Source organism: Mugil cephalus, chromosome 10, assembly GCF_022458985.1.
Source record: "Mugil cephalus isolate CIBA_MC_2020 chromosome 10, CIBA_Mcephalus_1.1, whole genome shotgun sequence".
Classification (NCBI taxonomy): Eukaryota; Metazoa; Chordata; class Actinopteri; order Mugiliformes; family Mugilidae; genus Mugil; species Mugil cephalus.
This window is the reverse complement of record NC_061779.1, coordinates 7411520-7435051: the sequence shown is the minus strand read 5'-3', so window position 1 is coordinate 7435051 and position 23532 is coordinate 7411520. Positions and strand designations below refer to the sequence as shown.

General features: G+C 40.1%; 1 protein-coding gene across 1 annotated transcript in view; it reads right to left on the bottom strand.

The window, feature by feature from the left end:
* Positions 1-22201, bottom strand: part of hydin (HYDIN axonemal central pair apparatus protein) — a 69219-nt gene extending 47018 nt beyond the window's left edge. Inside the window, exons 1-16 of the mRNA XM_047595856.1 lie at positions 22153-22201; positions 21053-21154; positions 19646-19771; positions 18244-18363; positions 17764-17898; positions 16412-16611; positions 16084-16208; positions 8517-8718; positions 8090-8258; positions 6935-7034; positions 5314-5432; positions 3869-4092; positions 3684-3751; positions 3330-3571; positions 2021-2121; positions 294-429 (exon numbers count right to left, since the gene is read on the bottom strand). Coding sequence (XP_047451812.1) covers positions 294-429; positions 2021-2121; positions 3330-3571; positions 3684-3751; positions 3869-4092; positions 5314-5432; positions 6935-7034; positions 8090-8258; positions 8517-8718; positions 16084-16208; positions 16412-16611; positions 17764-17898; positions 18244-18363; positions 19646-19771; positions 21053-21133 — 2148 coding nt within the window. The 5' untranslated portion in view covers positions 21134-21154; positions 22153-22201. The remainder of the gene's footprint in view (positions 1-293; positions 430-2020; positions 2122-3329; positions 3572-3683; positions 3752-3868; positions 4093-5313; positions 5433-6934; positions 7035-8089; positions 8259-8516; positions 8719-16083; positions 16209-16411; positions 16612-17763; positions 17899-18243; positions 18364-19645; positions 19772-21052; positions 21155-22152) is intronic.
* Positions 22202-23532: the final 1331 nt, after the last annotated feature.

Genomic DNA, 23532 nt, shown 5'->3' with positions numbered 1-23532 from the left:
TGCCCCATAAAGGGTTAAGAAGGAATCTCTTCAAGGCCACTATGGACCGATGCGGTCAGTCCTTTAAACAAGCGAGATATAAAGTGCTTTTTATTGAGCTTAAGGGAATGTGCTAATTGAATTCGCTTCACATTTGGACAGACCCATATCCGATCCAAATGCTGAGCTAAGCTAATTGACTCCTGGTAACATATAGAGTCATAATGAATGGACAGGTAGGGAAGTAGTATTGGTCATCATGCAGTCATTAAGGAAGTCATGAAGGTTTAACTGCCACAGCGATCTACTCTTACCTGATCAAGCATGCCGTAGCAAGCAGGCAGATTGCTGGGGTTGGTCAGACGCACTTGCTGTTTGTAGGGGTAATCGAGGAAACACCTTTCAAAGTTCAACAGTGGTGGCTCCACCACAATCTCAGGAACAACGCACCTATAAACAGAGAGAAGAAGAAGAAGAAGAAGCAGAAGAAGGGAGAGGCAGAGCAACGGGGGAAGAAAAACAGAGAGAGGAGAATAGGAAAAAAGAGATGTGAAGCTTATTTATGAATTGAGCAGTAATTGCATTGCATCAAGCCAAAGCTGAAGCCTATTAATTACAGCCCATTCATGAATTTACAATGTTTATTGCTGTGAGGAAATCAGATTGCCATTGCCCTACTCTGAGCGATGGTGCAGGTGACATGCCATTGTATTATTATGCAAATTACGTTCTGAATATTTAACACATCCTCCACTGATTTCTCTACACCTGTACTAAAGTTCAGTGGACCGCATTTACAGCTTGTCAAAGCATCAGAACAGCCAGAAGCCCAGCAGAGGTCATTGCCAGGAAAAAAAAAATGGATGAAGAGATAATTTCCTGACAACCTGCGACACAAATGTTACCCGAGGTGCAGCGGTGCATACTGTATCTGCAGGTACACAGCACACACTCACCTCTAAGCAGAAGGATTGGCTCTCTGACTTTAGCATTAAACACAGTGCCTCCTCCTAATCACCACAAAAAATAAATAAATAAATTAATGTCTTCTGTGGCTTACACCAGTGATTACTGCAGCTCAGACAGAGACAATATCTGTTAGATAACATCACCAGTGTCTTTAAATAATAGGAAATATCCATTTACTCCATGTTCATGTACTTAAAATATCTTTTAAATATAGAAAATTGTCTGTGGAGTGAGACTATTACTGATGAAGATGGGATAAATGAAATTGGAGGAAACATTTTTCCAGTTTAGATGGTCATAGTAGGGTTAGTTATTTTGGTAATCTATAAGCATTGGGTCATGGATGTAAAATGCATAAAATAAACAGTAGCTGAAGCTGTCAAATAAAACTGAGCATAAGGTCTTTATCCTCAGTCATTCACAACTCTCACCCTCTTCCCACTTCCCTAGACAGTTCACTATGAGAGCTTCCAGCTCAACCATTCAGATTTTGGCACAGTCCGAATCATTAAATCATGTAATTTCTGTCAAATTTTAAATATGTCCTCCTCTGCTGCTGTCAGCCATAATTTTAGTTTGAAATCACCCTTCTCAAACTTGTCCACCAGGCTTCACATCCAGGGTCCAGACTGAGCTCAACTGAGCCCACTCTTCAACCAAGTCCACATAGCTCTAGCATTCTCTAGCAAAAGACTTTCGCATTTCTCTCATTAGGCACATTCTTAAATAAAATCTTGACTGTCCACAGAAGGAAACCTCTGCAAATTGAAATATATATTGTGACTTGCTGTGAAATGCAGTCATAAAGTCGGGCAGACTGGGAACAGTCAATTAAAGACATGGTATGTAGAGTACTGAGGGATGTGCCCTAATGCCATCACACACATGCGCCATACACGTATGGCAGAAGATTAAAAGAAAAGAAGAAGAACATTATAGAAAAACTGAACTGTGTTTAATGCCTTAATGTGAAAAGATATATGTGTTTTGCTGCAGCTTGTGTGAAATGACAAAAAAACTTCAGCGGATGAATGGTTGAGTATGTTGGCACATCAAAGCGCAAGTGTCACACCTGGCATTGATAGGCAGAGTCATGATTTCCTTCCCGACACCTTCGACATCCACGACCAGCGCCAGCCTGTATCTCTTCACTGTGTTGGAGCACAGCACCACCTGCGCAAATATTAAGATGCATAGGATGAGAAACAACAAAATGTCCGAAAGATAACATCACCTGGAGTCTCACAAGCTAAATCACATAAATCACAGAGGACAGGAAGTACTTTCCCTTCTTCACGCCTCACTTTTCTTCTCTCTCTTGATCTGTCTGATTAAACTAAAATAGAGGACCGCTATTTGCATCCAGAAATTAATTTTATCCCTCAGACACACGAGTCGATCTTCTATAAACAGAATAGATGCAGGTGATCTTTTTTGAACTATCTGTTGACTGTATAACTTATATACTTGTGACCGATTAAATGTTGCTCTGCAAGAAATCAACATTAATGATGCAATTTAGCAACATAATCACACTAAGTTACACAGCTGTAATTTATACTTGGTTTCCTAAAATGAGACTTAAAATGTGCATACATTTTACAGAATGTGCCATCATGCATTGGTCAGTGATATGCTGGTATCAGACGTTCATGCAATGATTATATAAAAAAGAGAGAGAGAGTAAATGGTATAATGACAGATGATGTATGACGACAGATTTATTTTCTGACTTAAATAAAACTTAAAATTGTAATAAAAAACTGCAACATTGGGATGTGGAAACAAGCTATGAAAACAACACTGGCATATAGTCATATTTTAAGTTAATCAGTTTTTGGTCTTTACCATTATATGAGGGTAGCTGCTAAATGTCATGCTATTGTAGTTGGTTTGTGGACTGATTATGACTTTAAATGCTGTACTTGTGTCTCTTAGACTCGTAGCTTGTTTGTGGTAAGTTTGTTTTGTTTCTAGTGTTTCCTACTGGGTGTTAATAGTTGAAAAGTCAGAACACCATGATGGAACCTCAGCTCAGTTACACACAACACCTACAAGCCACAGGCACCACCCATCTGTGTAATCACCACTAACACGCACTTACACAAATGAACGGGGAGGAAATCATGTGCAATGCTGAGAGGTGAGTTTCTTCTTTATTTGACTAAAATGCTTTTTCTCGCTGAAACTGATTCATGACGAAGTACATTTTAGTAGGTCAACATGCAAATGTTATCATAGCATGCCATGACTGGAGCAGCTAAACTATAGGGACAAGAAGCGTTGTTGAAAATGATAAATAACCAAGGTAATGTTGAGAATTTGTTGGCTTTAGCGCTGCATAACCACTCCTCCACTCCTTATTTGTTAATTACCGGTACCTTAATTGTAACATCCGACATGGCACGCACAGAGCCAGCAGCAGGGATGACAGTGAACTCCATAGGCCGCGCATGAAGGTCTCCAGCGGTATGGCCGTGCCAATTTTTCCGTGACACGTCAGATGCCTGTTTAGCACTGTTAACGCTGGGAGACCCCAAGCCGTCCCCCAGGACACGCAAGGCAAAAGTCATGGGCACGAAGGAGGTGTTGAAGAGGGTACAAATCGATGTTAGTGGGAAACCTGAGCAAAGACAAATAAAAAGGTAAATACAGTATCTTTCTGTAAAAGTAGAACATGAAGATTGAATATGATGATACATGTCTTATGTGAATTTAAAATTAAAGTAACTCACCAAAGGCTACGTCTCCAAAATTGAGCTCTGAAACATTGAAGTGGAATGTGGGTCCAATGACACACCCCCTGAAAGAAAAGACATGCAATAAGCTGAAGGCTTCTATAATACATAGTGACAGTGTAGTGCAAAGTGGTGTTTTGGTTTTGTAACAATGCCAAAACTTTCAAGACTATGCCTGACACCTGAAGGTCAAGGTCAGTGGCTGAGGCTGTCCGGTTACAATTAACCGCAAGTCCTCAGAGAAAGTTCCCAAGATGCGACTGTGGAAGGTGACTTCCACAATCTGGCAGCCCCCCGAGGGAACAACACCCTCCTCAAGACTGAAGGAGAAACAGCGTCCGAAAGTGGTGTCGGGGCTTGACAACTTGAAAGGGGCGTCAATCAGCCCTTTGTTTGATACCTGCACCTGCAGAAGAAGAAACATGCACCAATTCACAGTTTTATATAAATAATATAATACATACATGTACCACATAGATAGTACAAGAATAACTATGCACAGAGTGGGAGACTAATTTGGATAAGAAGAACAAATGAGGATTTTAATTAAGAATATAAACCGAATGAGGATCACATAAACACAGCGTTCCTGAAACAAAATAAAGGCAACTGGTCTTGTTTGAGTTGAAGACAATTCCTCCCTTATCCAAGTTCTTCCATTCAGAACTGTTCCCAATATTCCTTGAACTAAGTAGAAGGCTGGAGCTTGTAGTTGTGTTTTAAGTTGTCATATTGAAGGTGCTACGTAACTTTATCCACTAGTGAACCAAATATGATCTTGTTATCCTGTGTCCCATGTTTCACCTCTCATCCACTGGTCTCGTCTGGCAAGAACGACCCAAATAAATTGTATTTTGTTCACAGGTGGACAAAGCAAATTCATATATTAGACATGCTGCCACAAATACAGTATAAGTCACAAATGAGTTCAATCAATACCTGATTTGAACAGTTTAAATTTCACAAGGAGGACATGTTTATTGCATGATGTTATATTTTCATCATCATATTATATTTTATTGGCCTCCACCCACTGCACAAGTGACTCGGCTTCTCTTGTTAGCAACTTGTTTAATGTGATTGTCAAACGTTTTACGACTGTTTAAAAAGTTTGATGAAAATTTTAGTATGAGACATACACTAAACTGGCCACTTTAGCCAATCACATGACTGCAATTCAGAGCCTTTAGGCACGTTGGTGCCAGACGAGCTGGTCTGAGTATTTCAGAAACTGCTGATCTACTGGGATTTTCACACACAACCATCTCTAGGGTTCATAGAGAATGGTCAGAAAAAGAGAAGATATTGAGTGCGCGGCAGTTGTGTGGACGAAAATGCCTTGTTGATGTGAGAGGTCAGAGGAAAATGCAGCAAATGCGTGATGCTATCGTGTCAATATGGACCAAAATCTCTGAGGAATGTTTCCAACACCTTGTTGAAAGTATGCCATGAAGAATTAACTGCCTTAATTCTTCTGAAGGCAAAAGCGGCCGAAACCTTTTACTATCAAGGTATACCCAATAAAGTGGCGGGTGAGTGCATATACATTAAGGTCAACACAATTAATGGAATCTCCCAACTTATGCTTTTCCTAAATCTTTTCACTTGAAGGCTTAATGTTTCTTACCTCATAACAGTCTCTGTCACCTATAAATACATTTTTCATGTCCATCAGGTTATAGTTGAGTTGGAGTTTGGGCCCCATACCTTCACCCTTGATTGTGAGGGGTAACAGAGATTGACGGCCTAAAGACAAAGAAAGAAAAAAGACATACAGTGGGTCCAACTGTGAAAATAAGCGAGTGTTGATTTGTTTTCAGGACACGTACAATAATTGTTTTTATGTTTAAAGTCGTTTCAATACTCTCATTGCACTTTTCTCTGTGCAAATTTATTGAAGACCATGAGAGGCCTGTTTTGCTTAGTAAGCTTCTGAAGCTTTTTTTTGCAAAGTGAGAAACCATGGCACAGTAATCTCTAGTCTGGCTGTCATTGGCCTAGACTGGTCAGGTCACTACCTGCCTCAGAAAAGATGGAAATGAATGTAAATCTGGCCTCCGGCTCAGAGCACACACATGAAGGCCACATGCAAAATTGTCAACAACCTTTTAATAACACTGAGATGAGCTTAATACTATGTCAGGGCATTGTAAGTGCATTGTCTCATATGAAAATGAGGCCAAGTAATGCACCAGGTTTGACTGATGATATTACACTCTGAAGGAGAACATAAAAGAGATATAGCTGAGAGGAGCGCAGGTCCTCTGACAATAAACCAAACTGAAAAACAGTTTCCTACCAAGAACTATCTGTCTAACCTTTGCCTGCACCAACCCTCAGCGGGAGGGAGAATCTTTTATGAAAAAGCCAAAGCTATTGATTTACTATAAGAGTGCGTTGTGTACTCGAAGTTGTTTGAACAACCAATTGCACGGTGGAGAAGAACAAATGAAATAAGAGCGCTTCTTCTTGCTTCTAAGAGGGTTTCACATTTGGAAAACAAGTCCTGCTCTATGTTAAATGCTGTGGAAGAAGCCATTTGACACTTAATCAGTGCCATCTCACGTTTGGTTCTTATCATGTTGCCAGGTTGTTTCAAATAGGTAAATTAGTTGTATGTCATGAACATTTTTCTCAGCCGAGTGAAAACACACAAGTTTATGACTTTGTGTTGGAAAGACATACAAAAACAATCTGCAAATAGAAACATAAATGTTTCTTTGAACTGGTAGGGCACAATTGGAACAATCTCTATTTGTTTATTATTGTATGTTTTCCATGACCAGTGCTTTCCATAACCAGACTAAGTGTAGGCAACCATAGTAGCAACCCCTAACTGTTATATTTGAGCATATGTAAAAGATAACTATTAGCATGGTAATCACATGGTGGTTACAATACGAACATACTCATATAGGTTTAAGACATTATTAAGCTAATATCTTCTGATGCAGAAGAGAATCTGGATAATCAGCTACTTGACTCATGCTACAGTTATCTCGCAGATATGAAATCATTGACCAAATTTCAAAATGTATGGAACATTTCACTGGAAATCTACAATATAAACCTCATTATGGAAATGAAAGATTCAGGGTATGGCTACTTAGTATGGCTAATTACTACATAAACCAAAGCTGATGCTATGTTATTTGCAAAGCTAAAACCAAAACAATGCCATTTGCTAACGTAAAGCAAATACATGTGCATTACTATGGAGTAAGGCTTTGATCAAATTGGGCCCTGACCTGTGACGTCCAGGTACATTGTTTGTTGGTAAAGTTTGGCTTCCTCTGGCTTAAAGACAATGTTGAACTGTGCTGTGGTGTTGGGCCATATTTCACCCTCCTGAAACATATGAAAAAAAAAACATGGATTATATTCATAGAAAATAATATGGTCTAAATGCAAACAAATGATAGTAGAAGGAGAAAATAATGTTTATTTGACTGATTCTGTATACGTGATCACCTCCACACACACACTAGCTAAAAACCAGGGTTGTGTTGGTGGGTGGGTGAAGATGAAATCATGTGTGTCCTGCTGATCATATCCCTCAAATGTCCTCTCAAAGTTTGTGGACTGGCCTACAGACTGTTTACTTTCTCTCTTTCTCTGTTTTTCATCTGCCTTTGTCCAGGGAACATGGATGAGTTGAGCAGAGGAGACACTGGCAGAGAAAGGAGAGGTGGTGTGGTGTCAGAGCAGGTCAAGCTACCTGAAGGTCCCTGGGCAGAATGAGCCCAGCCCACAACCCTCCTGTCACCTCAGAGTCAGACGGGACTTTTTCAATGCAAAAAAAACAAATCTTAGTTCTTTGTGACAGGGCTAATCTCAATCTTCTCATTCATTTTCATTCTCATCTTCTATCCATAACCATTTTTCCTCTAGAGGGTCATGGGGGGCTGGAGCCTAGGCGGTTGCCAGTCTATCGCAGACTAACACAGAGAGACAGACGACCATTCACACTCTCGTGAATGCCTACAACCAATGTGGAATCACCAATGACCCTAACAAGCATGTCTTTGGACAGTGGAAGGAAGCTGGAGTACCTGGAGAGAACCCACACAGAGCCCCCAGGGAGAACATGTACTGTAAACCCAGAACCTTCTTGCTGTGAGGCATCAGTGCTAACCACCACACCACCACTATCTGATCTTAATTTTGATCAGCAAATTAAGATTCCTGCCCTCACACAGCATCGTTGACACAGCATGTTCAGGTGCTCTCGGGCGACATGCTGTTGACCTTCTTGGTATTAATATAATTATATCATGCAGACTCATAACAGAAGCTATGTTTGACAATTAGTTGCTCAACTAATTAGTTGGTTCGACAATTAGTTGAGCAACTAATTGTGAAGTAAAAATGACAGGAAAAAGATGGGAAAAATGAAAACACACCGCTGGTTCCACAGTTATACAGCTGTGTGAGAGGGTCAGGAGGTGGTCAGTCGCAGCCTGAGTTCTGTTGTCCTGCAGCGAGACGTTGTTAATATTTGTGGGCTCCCTCTGTAAACGCAACCATTCCTGCTCCCCCTCCTCTTCTTTCTGACGGAGCACTGAGCTCTCCCTGGAGAGAGGAGAAAAGAGGAAGAAGGTGAAAGGCAAAGGAAACAGTGAATGAGGAGAGGGAACAAATGACAAGAAGAAGACCAAAGCATTGGAGTGATGGACAACTGAGTTATTTCTGGCAGCACATGCTTTGATATAAAGGAAACACAACACAGCAGGAAATTCTACTTGCTGCAGAGGGACAGAAGAGGAGCTTATACAGCTCATACATTATTTCATATCCCTTCTCTTCAAGCATGAGTGTGTGTATATTTACCTCAACAAGCTTGAGTCCTCCTTTGTTTGGGTGGGCCACACTGTCCAACAGTACTGAAGGGGGATATCACTACTGTTAGTGAGGGACACTGTGCGTACATTAGCCATGGAGATATAAGTCTTGTTCAACAGCACAGAGTCAGGTTCGAGATGGAGGCTGAGTTCTTCACAAGACCCAAACAGGCTGATGTACACATCTTCACCTAAGCAGAAGAACACGGAAAATTAGGATGTACGCAGCAACATTCATTCACTGACAGCTGCTTTCACATGAGATGGAGGCAAGAAGGAACGTCTTATACAGAAAAGATCAACAAAAAACCATCTCCAGTCAGCCATAACATTATGACCAGTGGACACCACAGGAGAAGTGAATATTTACCATCTTGTGACAATTCAGTGTTCTGCCGGGAAACTTTCAGAACTGGCATTTGCGTGAATGTTACTTAGACATGTACCACCCACCGAGACCAGACCAGACACCCCCACCCTATAGCAATGACACACTTTGATGGCAGCAGGAAAACACACAAAAATGCTTTAGGAACAAGTCAGAAAACATGAAGAACAGTACAAGGTGCGGACCTGTCCCTCAAATGCACTAGATCCCAAACTGATGGAGTATCTGCGGGTTGATCCACAGAGTACCCTTCCCTCAACAAACAGCAATAACATTCTGCTGCCAGACACCACAGGACACCCTCATATCAATTCACTGATGAGTCACAGCTGTTTTGGAGGCACAAGGGAGACCAACAAAATATCAGGAAGGTGGTCATCATTTTTTGCCTGATTGTGCACAATATACTGCCAGACCACTGAAAAAGCTAGGGTTAAAAAAGTTCCCCTAAATTTTTACTTTGTGTTTTGTTTGTTTGTTTTTGTTTTTATTTGTTTAGTTATTTATTTTCCACAGCTAAGTGTCCTCTGAACAGGTTAGTGAGCACCCACTGCTGGTCATCTGCTGGTCACAGACTAGAGCAGAATCTTTGGAGTGTAGTTCTGATCTGGATCAAAAGGATTCCTACAGAGATCAATGAGTAAAATTGCTGTCAAAATATCTTGGAAGAACTGGCATCCCAAACTGTTTATTTTAGTATGCTGCCAAGGCTTTTTGAGTGGCAGCAAAGTGAAATTTAGTCATCTGAATATGGCAATTTCAAATTTTAAATCCCAGAAAAAAAACTCTCGAGTTTCAAAACCTTAAGTCCAAACAGACACAATCATTATTGTTCAACAGGGTCTCTAATGAGCTTGGTGGCAGTAGTGAGGTGTCATTATTATAAGCGCACAAACGGCGACAACAACCAGCATCAACAACAAGATGCAAAACATGGTTTTGTATAAAGCCACCAAGAACAAGACCTTATGTAAATTTAACAAAGGTTTGTTTACATTCAAATCGAAAGGACTGGAGTTGTAGCCTGAAAAAAAAAAACGCCCTACTCAGACTATTTGAATTTGAATATTTGTGGAGGTTAAAGTTTTTTAAATAAGGATAATATTCCACCATACGTCCAGCTCAACAAAGACAAAGGGCTCCAATACAAGGAAGTGGCTGAAATTGTCTTGGCTTTGGACTGTATTCATCTTGCCTATGTGTGTTTCGGTTCAAAATTGCTTGGATACAACCTTTCCCCATTTAAATAAAAAGACACACACCACAGCAAATTGAATTATTACTAGAGATGAAAGCTGAGATCAAACTGATGAAGAGGATTTTCTCCTTTGCAAGCAGTTCAGCTCAATGAGTCCGATGGGTATTGGGTAATGGGTAATGCGTTTTGTTGTGACTGTAGTGTTTTCCAAGATTGTCTTTAGCCAAAATAACCATGGAGATTTGCCATTTATTAAACTCAGTGTTTGTATCCTGTGCTGCTTCTTTGGTTCTAACATGATTCACTGCAACAAACGGTGTAACTGCGGTGAGAATCGAATCAGATATTTTCAACAAAAGACCAACAGCTTGGGGGGGACACTGATGCTTGAAACCATGCACTTAGTTGAGGATAAATACCTTTAATTCATTTTGCCATCTGAGCATTGCAAATCTATTTTGAAATGTTTTTTCAACTATGCTTTGAAGGAAATTATTAAATATTTACTTAAAGTATTCTGAATTGTGAACATTTAGCTCAGATATATCATAATGTCATAATTGTCATAGCTGGGTCAGTAATAATATGAATATTTGAGCCTAAACATAAAAGTTCGTTCCATTTTACCAAATAAGAAAATGTAAATTTACATCATGAAATCACTTTCTATTTCTCTTTCTATTGCTCAGCTATACTTCATTCATCATTATCGGTCAGAGGCTTCAGTCTAAAGGTGTGAATGCGGTTGAAACTTCTTGGGGACAGAAGTTAAGACTGTATTGTAAATTGATGGCAGATTATATCTCAGTCCATCTCCTCTGTTTAGAGAAGGGTTTTCCAGTCTATGGCTTCTTTTACTCCTCTTCCAAACCATCTGTCTTCTCTTATTGTTATTTTCAAAGGAGTGTCCGTAGTCCCTCAGGTGTAAGTGGACCACTGAGTCACTCCCTGAAGAACTGGATCTCCTGTGGGGGGACATGTGTTTGTGGATGGGTTGTTTGGTTCCCCCAGTGTACAAGTCTGTACATTCCTCATTACACTGAACAGCGTACAGTACATTACTCTTTGCTGCCTGGGTGTTTTGTGTATTACCAGGTTTAAAATAAACTGGAATACAATGTTTCCAGAACATTACAGCACCCTTCATAGGGAATGAGGACAGGGACAAACAGTCCGTCCCTCAATGACAAGTATTCAGCCGTTAATGGACACTAGTTACACCAGACAAAAGCCAAACTCAACAACATTCATCCCATTTTCAGTCAGGCTAATATTTACAATCTAAACACTGCAGTTTGTTGAAGGGATAAAATGAAAGTATGGGAACACATATTTCCTGCATCAACTATTGGAATCTGCCGCTGCTCATGCTTAGTTCTAGTGAATATTGTGCAGCTTAGCAATGCAACATGTGTGACAATATCCCAACAGCTCCAGCTACGCATCCACACTGGTTCCCATGGTCACAAGAGCTGGCTCTTAGTTACCCAACACAGAGCAGGAATGTAAATCTGTCCAACCAGTTTGTGACCTCTGCACCGCAACTGTGTCCAGCTAATTATGCATTAATAATGGATAAAGTTTTGTTTATAATCTGAACAGCTTGAATAGGACCCACCATGGTGTAGTCCCTGTAATAACTGTAGATCTCTATCACAATATTATCAACTGCAGGTTTCATTATGACTGAAATTTAGGTAATCAGTGTCATCAAGAGCACTTCCTTTTGATAGTTTTATCCTAATAGCACTTAAAAATTAATTTAGAAAATTGCAAATCAATTCCGGTGATTTGTTTCAGACAATCCTGTCGAGTCAAGGACCTTACTTTCCAACACCAGATATGCAATTCATTAAACATAAGCTAATCCAAACCATAAAAAGTAAACAAACTGCTGGGAAGGAAATCCAACACAGTATCTGATTTCAGTATCAGTTGACCAGAGAGTTACAACTACTCAGTGTTGAATTAATCAAATCTAACACATTTATCTTCCACGGCTGTGGGGTTTCCATATGATAAGCCTTTCAGATTTGGTTTGAAGTCCTGCTCTGTGCGGACAAGGTAATCAATCCATGTCCGGCTTTAACACGAGTAAGAAGAAGTGATCAATAGGGACACAAAATACCTAATTTCTCAGCAGCATGAAAGCCTCACTCGAAAAAAAGACAGTGTTTCCTATTTACATTTCATTGCATCCACAACGAGCAGAATACAGTCCTGTTGGAAGGAGACAAAAAACAAATGCAGGCTGCTAAAACAACTATGCCTGCCCTAGAGAAAAAGCACATATTAGAATCTAAGGAGCGCTCAAGTTTTCTTCCAACTGGCTATTTATCACAGTGACTTCCCCCATGTACTTAGTGGCAGAGAGAAGGAATAAAAAAAAAATGACTGGAGCCGTTCCACGAGAAGGTCGGCTCTTTTCTTTTGCTCTGGTAAGAAATTCCCAGTTAAATTGTTAGATAACATCGGACAGGGAGGAAGAAAAGAAATAAAAGAGAACATGAGACAGCGGATGAGTGATAGAAGGAAATGAGGGAGCGAGAACCAAGAATTGGGGAAGATCCACAGAGAAAAGCAATTATCTCTGAGCATTCAGATGCTATGACAGCAGCTGACAGGCAGGGAGAGCTGCAGCTTATTGCTAAGCTTTCATCACGGATGTCCACCACCCACCACACCTCCCTCTCCGCTCGCTTTCTCTTCCCATAATTTCTCTATGTACACAGCAACAGAACGTCTCAATCCCCTCAGCTACCTTTGATTACAGCACGAACAGATCTGCAGTGTGTGTGTGTTTGTGTGTGGAAGCACATGTACAAGAATTGGAGCGTCTGTGTTTGTTTATGTGCAGCTCGCTTGATGTTTTCGTGTGTGCGCGTGTGTGTCTGTGTGTGCGCCACTTTTCTAAAAGGCCCCTCTGTGCTATCGTCCTGTCAAGGCAGATGCCTCAGTGCTCCCCAAGAGCTGTCCATCTTCTCCCTGAAATCAGCAGCAGCAGTGACAGAGGGGAGGGAGGGTGGGGGGGTTTCCTGGAGCACAAGCCCGCTTTTAGGACAGAACAAGGATTTTCTAACTCGCCATAATGGAAAACAAGCAAGCCGGGCAAATTATTATTTTCAAAGCTTTTAGCTGACAAGACGAGAGAATACACAGAATATGCACTTGACTTACACACTATAGTGTAAAGTATAGCAAACTGAAACATATGTGCACACATATAGCATTGACAAGTCTATGGTGAAGCCTCCACCCCCCCCCCCCCCCCCCCCCCCCCCCCAAAAGCAGAGTAAAGCCGTTTGCAGCGTGCTGACCTGAAACATACATGAGAGTGAGGGAAACAGGGAATGGTGCTAAATTAAAAATGATAGTCTCTTTATGGGCTGTAAGTGGTGTTCAGGGCCTGGGCTAGCCCTCCATTTATAAAAGCTTAATGACGCTGAACGGCATTACTGTTGCCACTCCTTCAGCCTGTTTATATCCAGCTACACAGCAGCCATGGTCCCTTAAGGTCACGCACACAGGCAAAAAAATATAATGAATACTTTTACAGTACACAGAAATACTAAAAAATAAAAAATAAAATCTTCTACCAACACAGACATCATTAAGGAGATGTGTATGAATCTGTCTTCTGCTCTAGGGAATAGAGTCACAATAATTAAATGATAACCCCAAAATGGATGAATATAAAGTCAGAAGGGTTCAGCCCTTATCCACTATTATACAATCACAAACAGGCAGTTTTTTTCACAAGGTGACTTTGCTGTGGTTTCAAAACTTCTACTGATAACAGAACGATTTTAGTGTCAGTACTAGACCGACTTTTTCATCACATACACACGCACAAAGTTGTACGCCATGGAATATCCATCCATTACCACATGATACAGCTAATAGGAGTAAACCCAAGTGTACTGCATTTATTAAACACCAAGAGATTCTTCTACCAGGCGAGGTTTCTGGGAGCTCAGTGGTAGAAATTAGCTTTGATGTGGCCAGCTCCAGTCAAAAGTGGTTGATTCGCTCCTGATTGAAGCATCTCTGTGATTAATCAGTCTAGCCACTCATGTTTGCTATTTTTACCCTGCAGTGGTTTGCTGGCAGATAAATTGCTCTTTTCCCATCACAACAAATATTCATGCAGGGCGCTCAAAATGGGGGTGAGAAAAAGAATTAAACATCCTAAGCCCTAGTTGAGTCATGTCTTGAACAGGATGAAAAGCCATGAACTGGGGTTCCCCCAAAACGTTCTCCATTTACCTCTAATTGATCCCCTTGTGTGTAACAGAAAAGTGAAAAGGCTTCGTCTTTTCGCCTTTGATGTAAAGAAGCCTGGTTAATTGTGATGGCAACTGAGGTTATACCCTCATATGACGAGTGCACAGCAAACTATAGTATAACAGTGGATAAAGCCCAGGAATTAGCCCAGGAAAATGTTAGCTTCTAATAACTATGTAAATACTGGACCTGTTAATTCCTCTATAGTAGCAATAAATCAATTTTTTCTGCAAGTATGACTGATGTGTAATGGCATGTTTCCAAAAAGGACGGAAACATCAAGGTACCAAAACATCCAGGTGGTCAAATAAAAGTTTGAGAATAAGAATAAACTTATATATAAATATATATTTACGACACTGCACATGTCAAAAAAGTTCCTATTCTGAGCAATGTAAATATGTAGGTACATCTCATCAAATCCTTTCATTTAGCATACATGTAAACACTAGAGTGGGAATCTCTGAGAGGAGAGGAGAGGAGAGGAGAGGAGAGGAGAGGAGAGGAGAGGAGAGGAGAGGAGAGGAGAGAGGAGAGGAGAGAGGAGAGGAGAGGAGAGGAGAGGAGAGGAGAGGAGATGTTAATACGCCCTCAGAGAAAGCTGCACTGACAAGTAAATACAATGCATCACAACCATCATGAGCTAAGTCCTCTGCATTCTCACAGTCCAGTTCCCTAAGGAGGTTATAGATTCTCCTCTCATTACCATTACTCATGCCACCTTTGACTCCATGGCCCCAAGCAGACACACACCTCTCCACACTTCCTTGTTGCTATCTGATCCGCTGCACCCGAGCCAGGTCAGTCATACATGCACATACAGTTATACACACAGCACCTTAGGCTCAGATCGTGCAGCAAGAAGATGACAATTAGCAACTAATTGGATCAGCTTTGGGAATCAGCTCGTGTGTGACAGAGATACTCTTAAATATACTCACACACACACACACACACTAATATTGAAAGTATAGAAAGAAACAAACTGGCTTCTCATCTCCCAAATTTGAACATCAGTCTATCAGCCGTAACTATCAAACCTGGAGAAGGACGGCATAATAGATGGTAAGCGCTGTTTCGTGTGTGTTTGCCAACAGCGAGCTCTGTTTGTTAGTCCTGTTCTGCTGCAGGAGCAACATTTCTGCAGATAGAGATGCTTATTATAGTGTTTACCTCCGCGATCACAGTAAACACATTCATCCTTTTAGTTCCACTCCATTTGACACCGCTGATCATGCAAACCCTGTTTAATGTTTGAAGAGCTCTGCGTCAATCCATGTATGCATGTACCGGGCCATAATAGGCATAATCAGACAATTTACTTCGGCTGTGTCGGTTCATACAGTATGTGCATGTATGATTACATGCCACTCGTCTGCAAACATTGTGATTAAGCTAAGCTAAGCATGTTTGTGTAGCACACTGCTAACTCATTATCCCTCTTTGATGGAGGCATTTAGAGTATATAGAAATTTCTACGGTGGTAAAATGACAGCTGATGAGAAACACACTGCAACAAGTACATCCATATTATTAAACAATCTGACTGTGCTGATTAGGGCAGCTATCGGAAACAGTTGGGATGCCAGTAAACAACAAAATCGAGCGTTTGCAGAAGTTGAGGTCAAACCACTTGTTTGTTATTGGTGTAACAGTTTTGTTTTCAGATGCCTGAAAGTAACTCACCAGTGTGGTAGTGCAGAAGCAGGTCCTGCATATGGTCACCTACAGTCATGGGGCTGAAAACCACAGTCACCTGCATGCTCTCGCCTACGTCAAGAGTCCCGGAGGAGGGCGTCACTGAGAAAGGCCTGGAATAATAGGTTGTTGTTGGGGAAACTGGCAGATGGACCCCAAATGTTCAGAAAACTCTTAACTGTAAACACTGGTAGGTCTGACTTCATTTTTTGTTCCATATTTATAGGGACCAAAAAAGTCTTCTATAAATAATAATAGAGAAAATCCCTCAAAATAAAAAATGCAGCTATAAGCCCAAAAGTGGATCGACTCTCACCTCTGCGTGTCTAGACTGAACTTGGCTTTGCTGTTTCCTATGTTGCGGACAAGGTGAGTTTTCTGTGTGGAAGCTTTCACAGGACAAACAGGTAAATGAAGCTTGTCTCGAAAGTCGAGAATGGCACGTGGCCCAATGGCACGGATTGGGATCTCAAAGCGCTCCCTCTCTGTCACAAAAGACAGTTTATGACGGTAGTCCTGGTGGAGAAAGAGAAAGAATGTGTGCCAAAACTCAAATTCATCAAAATCATTGAAGAATTTGTTAAAGGTCCATCGGTTGGTTCTCAATGTTTGTCTGAATATGGACGGAGGCTCCAACACACATACAGTCTGGCTTAGTCAATATATCTGTGATCCCTTTAAATACCCCAAGTATCATGGTAGTGCTAGCAAGAGCAATGTGTTACTTAGTTAACCATCTAAATTTAGCATGTTTAATGGATGTTACACTTTCTGCGTCATACAAGATCAGGATAAGATCGGGATTCCTTCAGTTCTCGTTGCACAGCACATACGATGAAATTCAGATGCACTACCGTAATTGTTGCTTAAGTTTAAACGAAGAAATAAAGAAAACACATGTGCAGCTCAGGCATACGCAATATGATGCACAGGTAAAAATAATACTGCACAGATTGGGAAATATTGTAGGTTAAATATTAAATAGCTAGATGCAATTAAATATTGGGAATACCATTAGTTATATAGGTATTTGGTAATACACTCAAATGTATAAGCATTAATAAATACCAGAAGGTGCCAGAAAATAGAATCCATTTTATTACAGATATGTAACTTACTATACGTCATACTTTAGTTTAAAGAAGACTCACTGACCATCAGACCAATTTTGCCATCAATAGAGCTATAATAAGACCAAGGTTATAGACAGTTAAGTGTGTTGTGGTGATACAACAGCCATGGTGCACATGGAGGATTATGTTACGTTTCAGATAATAATATTCCATATTTCACGTTGACCTTTGCTTCTCAGTTTTCTCTTTCCCTTGTCGTAATATGACAAACGGATGTACTGGTGTAACCTAACACCTGACCTTTGACCTTTAACCTTGTGACTTCTGGCTTGCTGGACATTAATGCACCTAAAATGAATGCAGAATAGGTGCATCCACGATAACTGGTTGTATATCATAAATTACACTGTGTGTTGTACATGCAATCTAATTTTGAATTCTTACCAACATGCTGATTCCCTGCAGGTCTTTGATTACAGCGTCAACTAATCAGCCTCCTGAGGCGTGTTATTGTGATGCTTCATTGTGGTCTCTGATTCTAGCGTTTAGTGCATTGTTATTGTAAGCAGCAGTCATACTCCTCTCTGTCTGTTACCTTGTTCTCCTGTGGGGTGAAGAAGACTGTGAAAGTGGCCGGTATTCCTGGTGCAACCTTCCTTCCTCCATCTTCTGGACCTACCACATGGAAATACTCTGAGTCCTGTTGCTCCACTTTCACCTGCCGTGAAACCTTGATAAAAAATAATAATAATAATAATAATTTCACAGAATGTATAAAGAAGTAAACACAGCACATCAACAAACAAAGAACTGGAGACACAACGAATCATTCATTCATTATTCTTGGTGGGGGTATATATCCCATGTGAACTTTTCCAATCATTCTTCATGTCTTACATAACTCAGACACACATGCTTTACTCTGTCATTTTTCTTCAGCCGAGGCTAAAGCTCTCTGAGGGTTTTAATGTTTTTGTTGTTCGGTTTCAATGCTGTTTTGGCTTGTAACACGGTCTTACCATTCTTGTTTTTGTTTTGTGTAAAATCACTCCCCCGCTCTTATTCATTCACGCACCTTGTCATTGTTGAGGAGGAGCAGCGGTAACTTATAGGTCTGTGCAGCGGTGAAGTTCTGGAAGACCATCTCAGATGGGTAGGGCTGGAAAAGCGGCTGATCAATATCTACCAGGGACAACTGAAAACACGCACAAACACAGTTCATCAGATCCTAAGATATCCTTGGCAAGAGTGCTCTTGGGTGCCATCACAAGCTAGGATATAGGATGGTATCATGTACTGTGTGCTGCATTTGCATTGTAATATGCAGTTACTGCACTGGCTTGAAAATATATGAAGAATATGTTACATTTGGTAAGGGAAGCCCTGCAAACTATACTTTAACCACACGTGAATGCCATGCACTATGTTGGATCATTACTCTTGAAGAAGTTAAACAAGTTAATCCTAACCCTAAAATCAATGCTAAGGGCTACTGTCTCCAGCTTCTTATCTAATTCTCGGTAAACAAGAGAACAAGGACTGATAGACAATATATACAGTTTATATTACATGAGAAAATATATCTTATTAATATTAGCATGAGTTTAGTTAGTTTTTGTATCACTGCACCATTGTAAGAATCAAAAAAGGACCTAAACAGACCCCGCTGGTCATCACTCCCTGACTGAACATTAGTCACATTCACATTTGCATATTTGACAAGTCAACAAAATATGCATTCAAGGTGAGATGCAAAAATTAGTCCCCCTAAATGTGATGAGGAGGCATTAATTAAGTTCATGAACTTTTGATGACATTTCTGCTCCGAGCCTGTTAAAATCTGCTTCCTAAAAGTAGACAGCATTAAGTCACATTGGCTGCCCTCTGCCTGCCAATTAGTGCCTGCTGAGTAAGGGGAAGCAACCTGGTACAATGAGAATGCCCTTAACCGACACTACATGCCCTGTATGCAGCACATACTAATGATGAAATTATGAGACGCTTGAATGCATTGTTGGTTTATTCTCAATCTCAAATAGCTGCTCTTCCGACAAGCGTATCCCACGTTTAGATTTATTAATATACAGTATTTGTTCAAACTTCAAATCTTGGCCAGGTGGTAAATTAAGTGCAGTAACTGGAGGCTACAGGGGGAATACAGTCCTCTGACAGACTGTCGAATTCAAGTATTAAATTTGAGTTTATCATGGACTCCCCCTGGGTTTTAATTGCACAGAGATGAAAGTCAGCAGCTGAAGCTTTGTTTGAAGAATACAGTGGCAACAGCAAACTCCCATATAACTTTCATCTTTTGCTGGAGGTTGTGGCTGTCGTCACTGACGGTCTTTAACCAGAAAGAAGTATTTCACACAACATCACATTATTCTTGTTAATAGAGTCAGTTTCCAGCACTTTGGCAATCTGTAGCTATTTTTGTCTGTCCCTCATATGTAATAACTTCTGAAGCTACATTTTACTTTGTGACGTGTTGTCTTGGTCATGTCAAGCAACTCCAGGATGCGAGGCGGGTGCACTTCTGTGGTGTTACCCAAGCGCTCCTCTGTGGACTGCAACATCTCCTGGGTGAAAACTGATGGAGTCACCTGAAACCACAAAGTAGGACTGGTTAGCTGCCACCATAGTCTATTTATCATCTCTAAAATGAAGAATGATGTCAAAGAAATGACTGTTACCACTGAAAATGGGGGAAAGATAATAAGCTCAAGACCTGCAGTGTATCCGCTTGAAGCTTGACGACTTACAGCTATGACACATAGAATCAGAAGCACCAGCATCCAGAACATGCAGTATACGTGTACAGATTTCATGCGCTCACTCAATGTTAATACCCTCCTGCTTCAGGGAGAACCATCTGCAGCGTTTTATGGATAATATAATCTCTACACAATCTTCTGGCACCTCTTTATCAGTCCATCAGAAGCAAAGAAACATCTAACTGCACTTAGTCTATTTTTAAGGTAAGGTCAGAAAATGATTTTAGCTTAAAATCTAAATTAATAATGTTGCAGAGAGGGTTATTGTATATGCAATATTCAATAGCTGCCAGTTAGGCCTGTATTCATAATATACTCCAATCTATTATTCAGAAACAACACAGTTACTCATGTAAACACTATTCTTTAAGATGCCAGGCTGTGAAATTATGTGGCTCATCTTTAGTGGGTTCTAAAATGTCACAATTTGAGGGGTGCATGGAAAAATGTGGCAAATGGTCCACAGGACTATGAAACTAAACAGATCTAATAGCAAATTCTTAACATACTGTAACAATGTCATAATAGTTTAAAAACAGACATAGAGAACTGCATAAGCTACCATATAAAATGGGAGCGTGCATTTGCATTGCATTTGAGCATATACATCATGCAGACACTGAGCACAATACGATTTAATGTGTGATTAAATATTAGATATCACCAACAAAAGATGGAAATCATTATAATCAGCTGCAAAGACAGACAATCGGTTTTATGTGGACCTCATTCTGACCGGAGGAAATTGCAAGTGAAAAAGGACAGGGCAGACGCCTAATATTGCTGAGTTAAGGTCACTGCAACAAAACACTGCAGTCAGATATTGATTTGTGTTCCCTACAAGAAGCCAAGGTAATTATTAGAACAATCTGTCATTTGAAGCAGGAACTTTAAAAGAGTGGGACGGTGTCCAAAAAAACATGGGTCGTACGAAAATAGCATCCCTGTTAATTCACGAGGAAGAACAAGCTTCCAACACCTCCAGTAAACGTCCCACTCTGTGCGACTTCACAAGCTGTCGTGACATAATGTTTCACATTAAAACTGACAAGCACTGGCAAATGAAGTGCGCAAAGAAAAAGGTAAAAAAAAAAAAAAAACAGCCCTCACCCTCCTTGGCTTCTCCTCCTTCACAACAAGTTTATTATTGCAAAGCAGAGACGTCTTGTTTGGAACCTGAACGGCTTTCATTTTGTTATGTAGCGAAATCACCTGCAAAATAGAAACAAATACAAAGAATGAAGTAATAAATAATGTTAACTCACATTTTATACTAGGATTGCTATACAGTATAAAGATAATTGAACCAACTCACAAATGCACTGTCTGCTATGCTAATTTATGGCACTGTTATATGGACAGATCACATTTGCCTGCTTGCTGCTTAGGTTTTGTTACTGTTACATAATAAGACATGTGCTAACAACATGATATGATGACATTTGTGGAATCTTCTGGTTGAAATAGACCAAGACAGGTCAATTAGGAACATTATTTTATACCCTCGCACGTTTGAGAGAGGAGTAAAGAAATCCATCTATGTCAGTGGAAAAAGCTTCTCTAAGCAGGGGAGGTGGACTGAGATTTAATTTACCATCTATTTACAATTCAGTTTTGACTTCCGTCCCCAAGAAGCTTCAACAACATTCACACCTTGAGACTGGAGGCTCCCACTGGCAGTAGCATCGTTAGAGCTCTATTCATAGGGTAAGTAGCCTAGGCACACAATTCCCCCATCTCAACAACAGGTACCCAGCCATTATGTATACAGTCAAATAGTGACACCAGTTTCTGGTCAAGCAAGTGTCTGGTGGGTGTTCCCACAGAGTTTTCCTATTCAAAAATTCTACAAGTCCAGTTGCCTCTATTCAACACCTTTTTGGATTCTGTAGCTGACAACATTAGCTAAATTCTGTACAGTAAATAGCGTATGCATCAGTCCCTCCAGTCCTCCCTATCGCTCACTTAATTTAAACCGGATTATTTATAGCTACTTAAAATTACCTGTAACAACTAATTACTACTAATAAGAATTATTCACAAGTATTATAATCGAAAATACTTCAAGGCATCCTGTTGTCTGCACTGAACTGTAAATATACCCTAACGACTTTTTTACGTCATATAACTTTAACACAAGAGGAAAAAATAACCTGCCGTTGCTCTGTACAGACAATAAAACAGCAAAGTAACAGTAAATAAAGTCTTACCGTTAAATGAACTCACGGGAAATTCTCCAAAATTGACTTCAGCCGCAAGCACCCAAGTCAACTTCGTTGTGGTTTGTTGCCGTGGCAACGCACCTCCAAGTAAACTGATCTCTGATTGGCCCACGGCTGCTAGAGCAAAAAAATCGGAACCCGTGCATTATACAGAGTAGACTACACTGTACACGTGTTTTTTCTTACCTTTCTTAACTCTATTCTTATGATATACAGAATATATATATTTAGGCTATTTATTATATGGACAGACTGTGTTCCTGTGTACTTTGCCCCAATAACAGAAAACTACTTTAAAAACGTTAAAAATAGCAACAAATAAAATCTCAATACTCGAATATCAGTGAGAAACACTCAGGGAGTAAGATTTATCACTTCAAAAAAACTCCAAATATGCCTTGTATTTACTGTATTATTTTTTCCTCAATATTTAAGACTCAAAAAATGTTCTGCTTCACTGAAGTCGGCAAGTGTCATTACAAACTTCCCAAAACCTAGTATAGTGCATATTGTGTACTTAATACAGATCCAACTATATTGCGTGTTCTCTTGTACAAAAAACACACACTCTAAAACAAAATCAACAGCAACTGAGTATTCACTGTGTGTGTGTGTGTGTGTGTGTGTGTGTACGTTCAGAACGGTCATTATCAGGTCAAGTGATACTACAAAAGGGATTTGAAGGCCAAGTGAGGATAATTACGAGGCAGAAATTTCCAATTTAATCTACAAGTTAACAAATCCACTTATCCCCCTGACTGATTATTCATGACACATACATTTGAACTGATACTTGCTCATGTGTTTCATAATCTCTGTCATTCCTCTCACACTTTGACCCTGATCACCATGAGAACTGCTTTGAGTGGATCTAAATTATGTTTGTATTTATTTTCATAATCAAAGTCAAGGATAACCTATCTGGAATAACTCCAGAATTTGCTTAAGTCATATCATGTAAATGTTGATTTTAATAATGTTGACATCATCCCATGATTACCCTGATTTCCAAAGCAAAATACTTGAGGCCATAAATTTTTTTAGTTGGATGGTTAGTTGGAAATATTGTTTCACAACAATTGTGCACTTAATATTAGATGATATTTGAAGAGCTTGTTGAATCTTGTCACGTTGAATTAGTGTTCTTTATAGACTTTTGGGTTTTGTCTTATGGTTCTTGTGCTTTCTCTCTGGAATTCTTTTCTTCTAAACCATGAGTCAGCACTTTGAATTGTTGTAACCTGTGCGTGAGAGAGAGACAGAGAAAGGGGAGCGAGTTGTACAGAATGCCTCAGGCACATAGCACGCAGAGTATTTGAACTTTATTATTTTGCGCTGATTATTTGCGCAGGGTTATTTATATCTTAG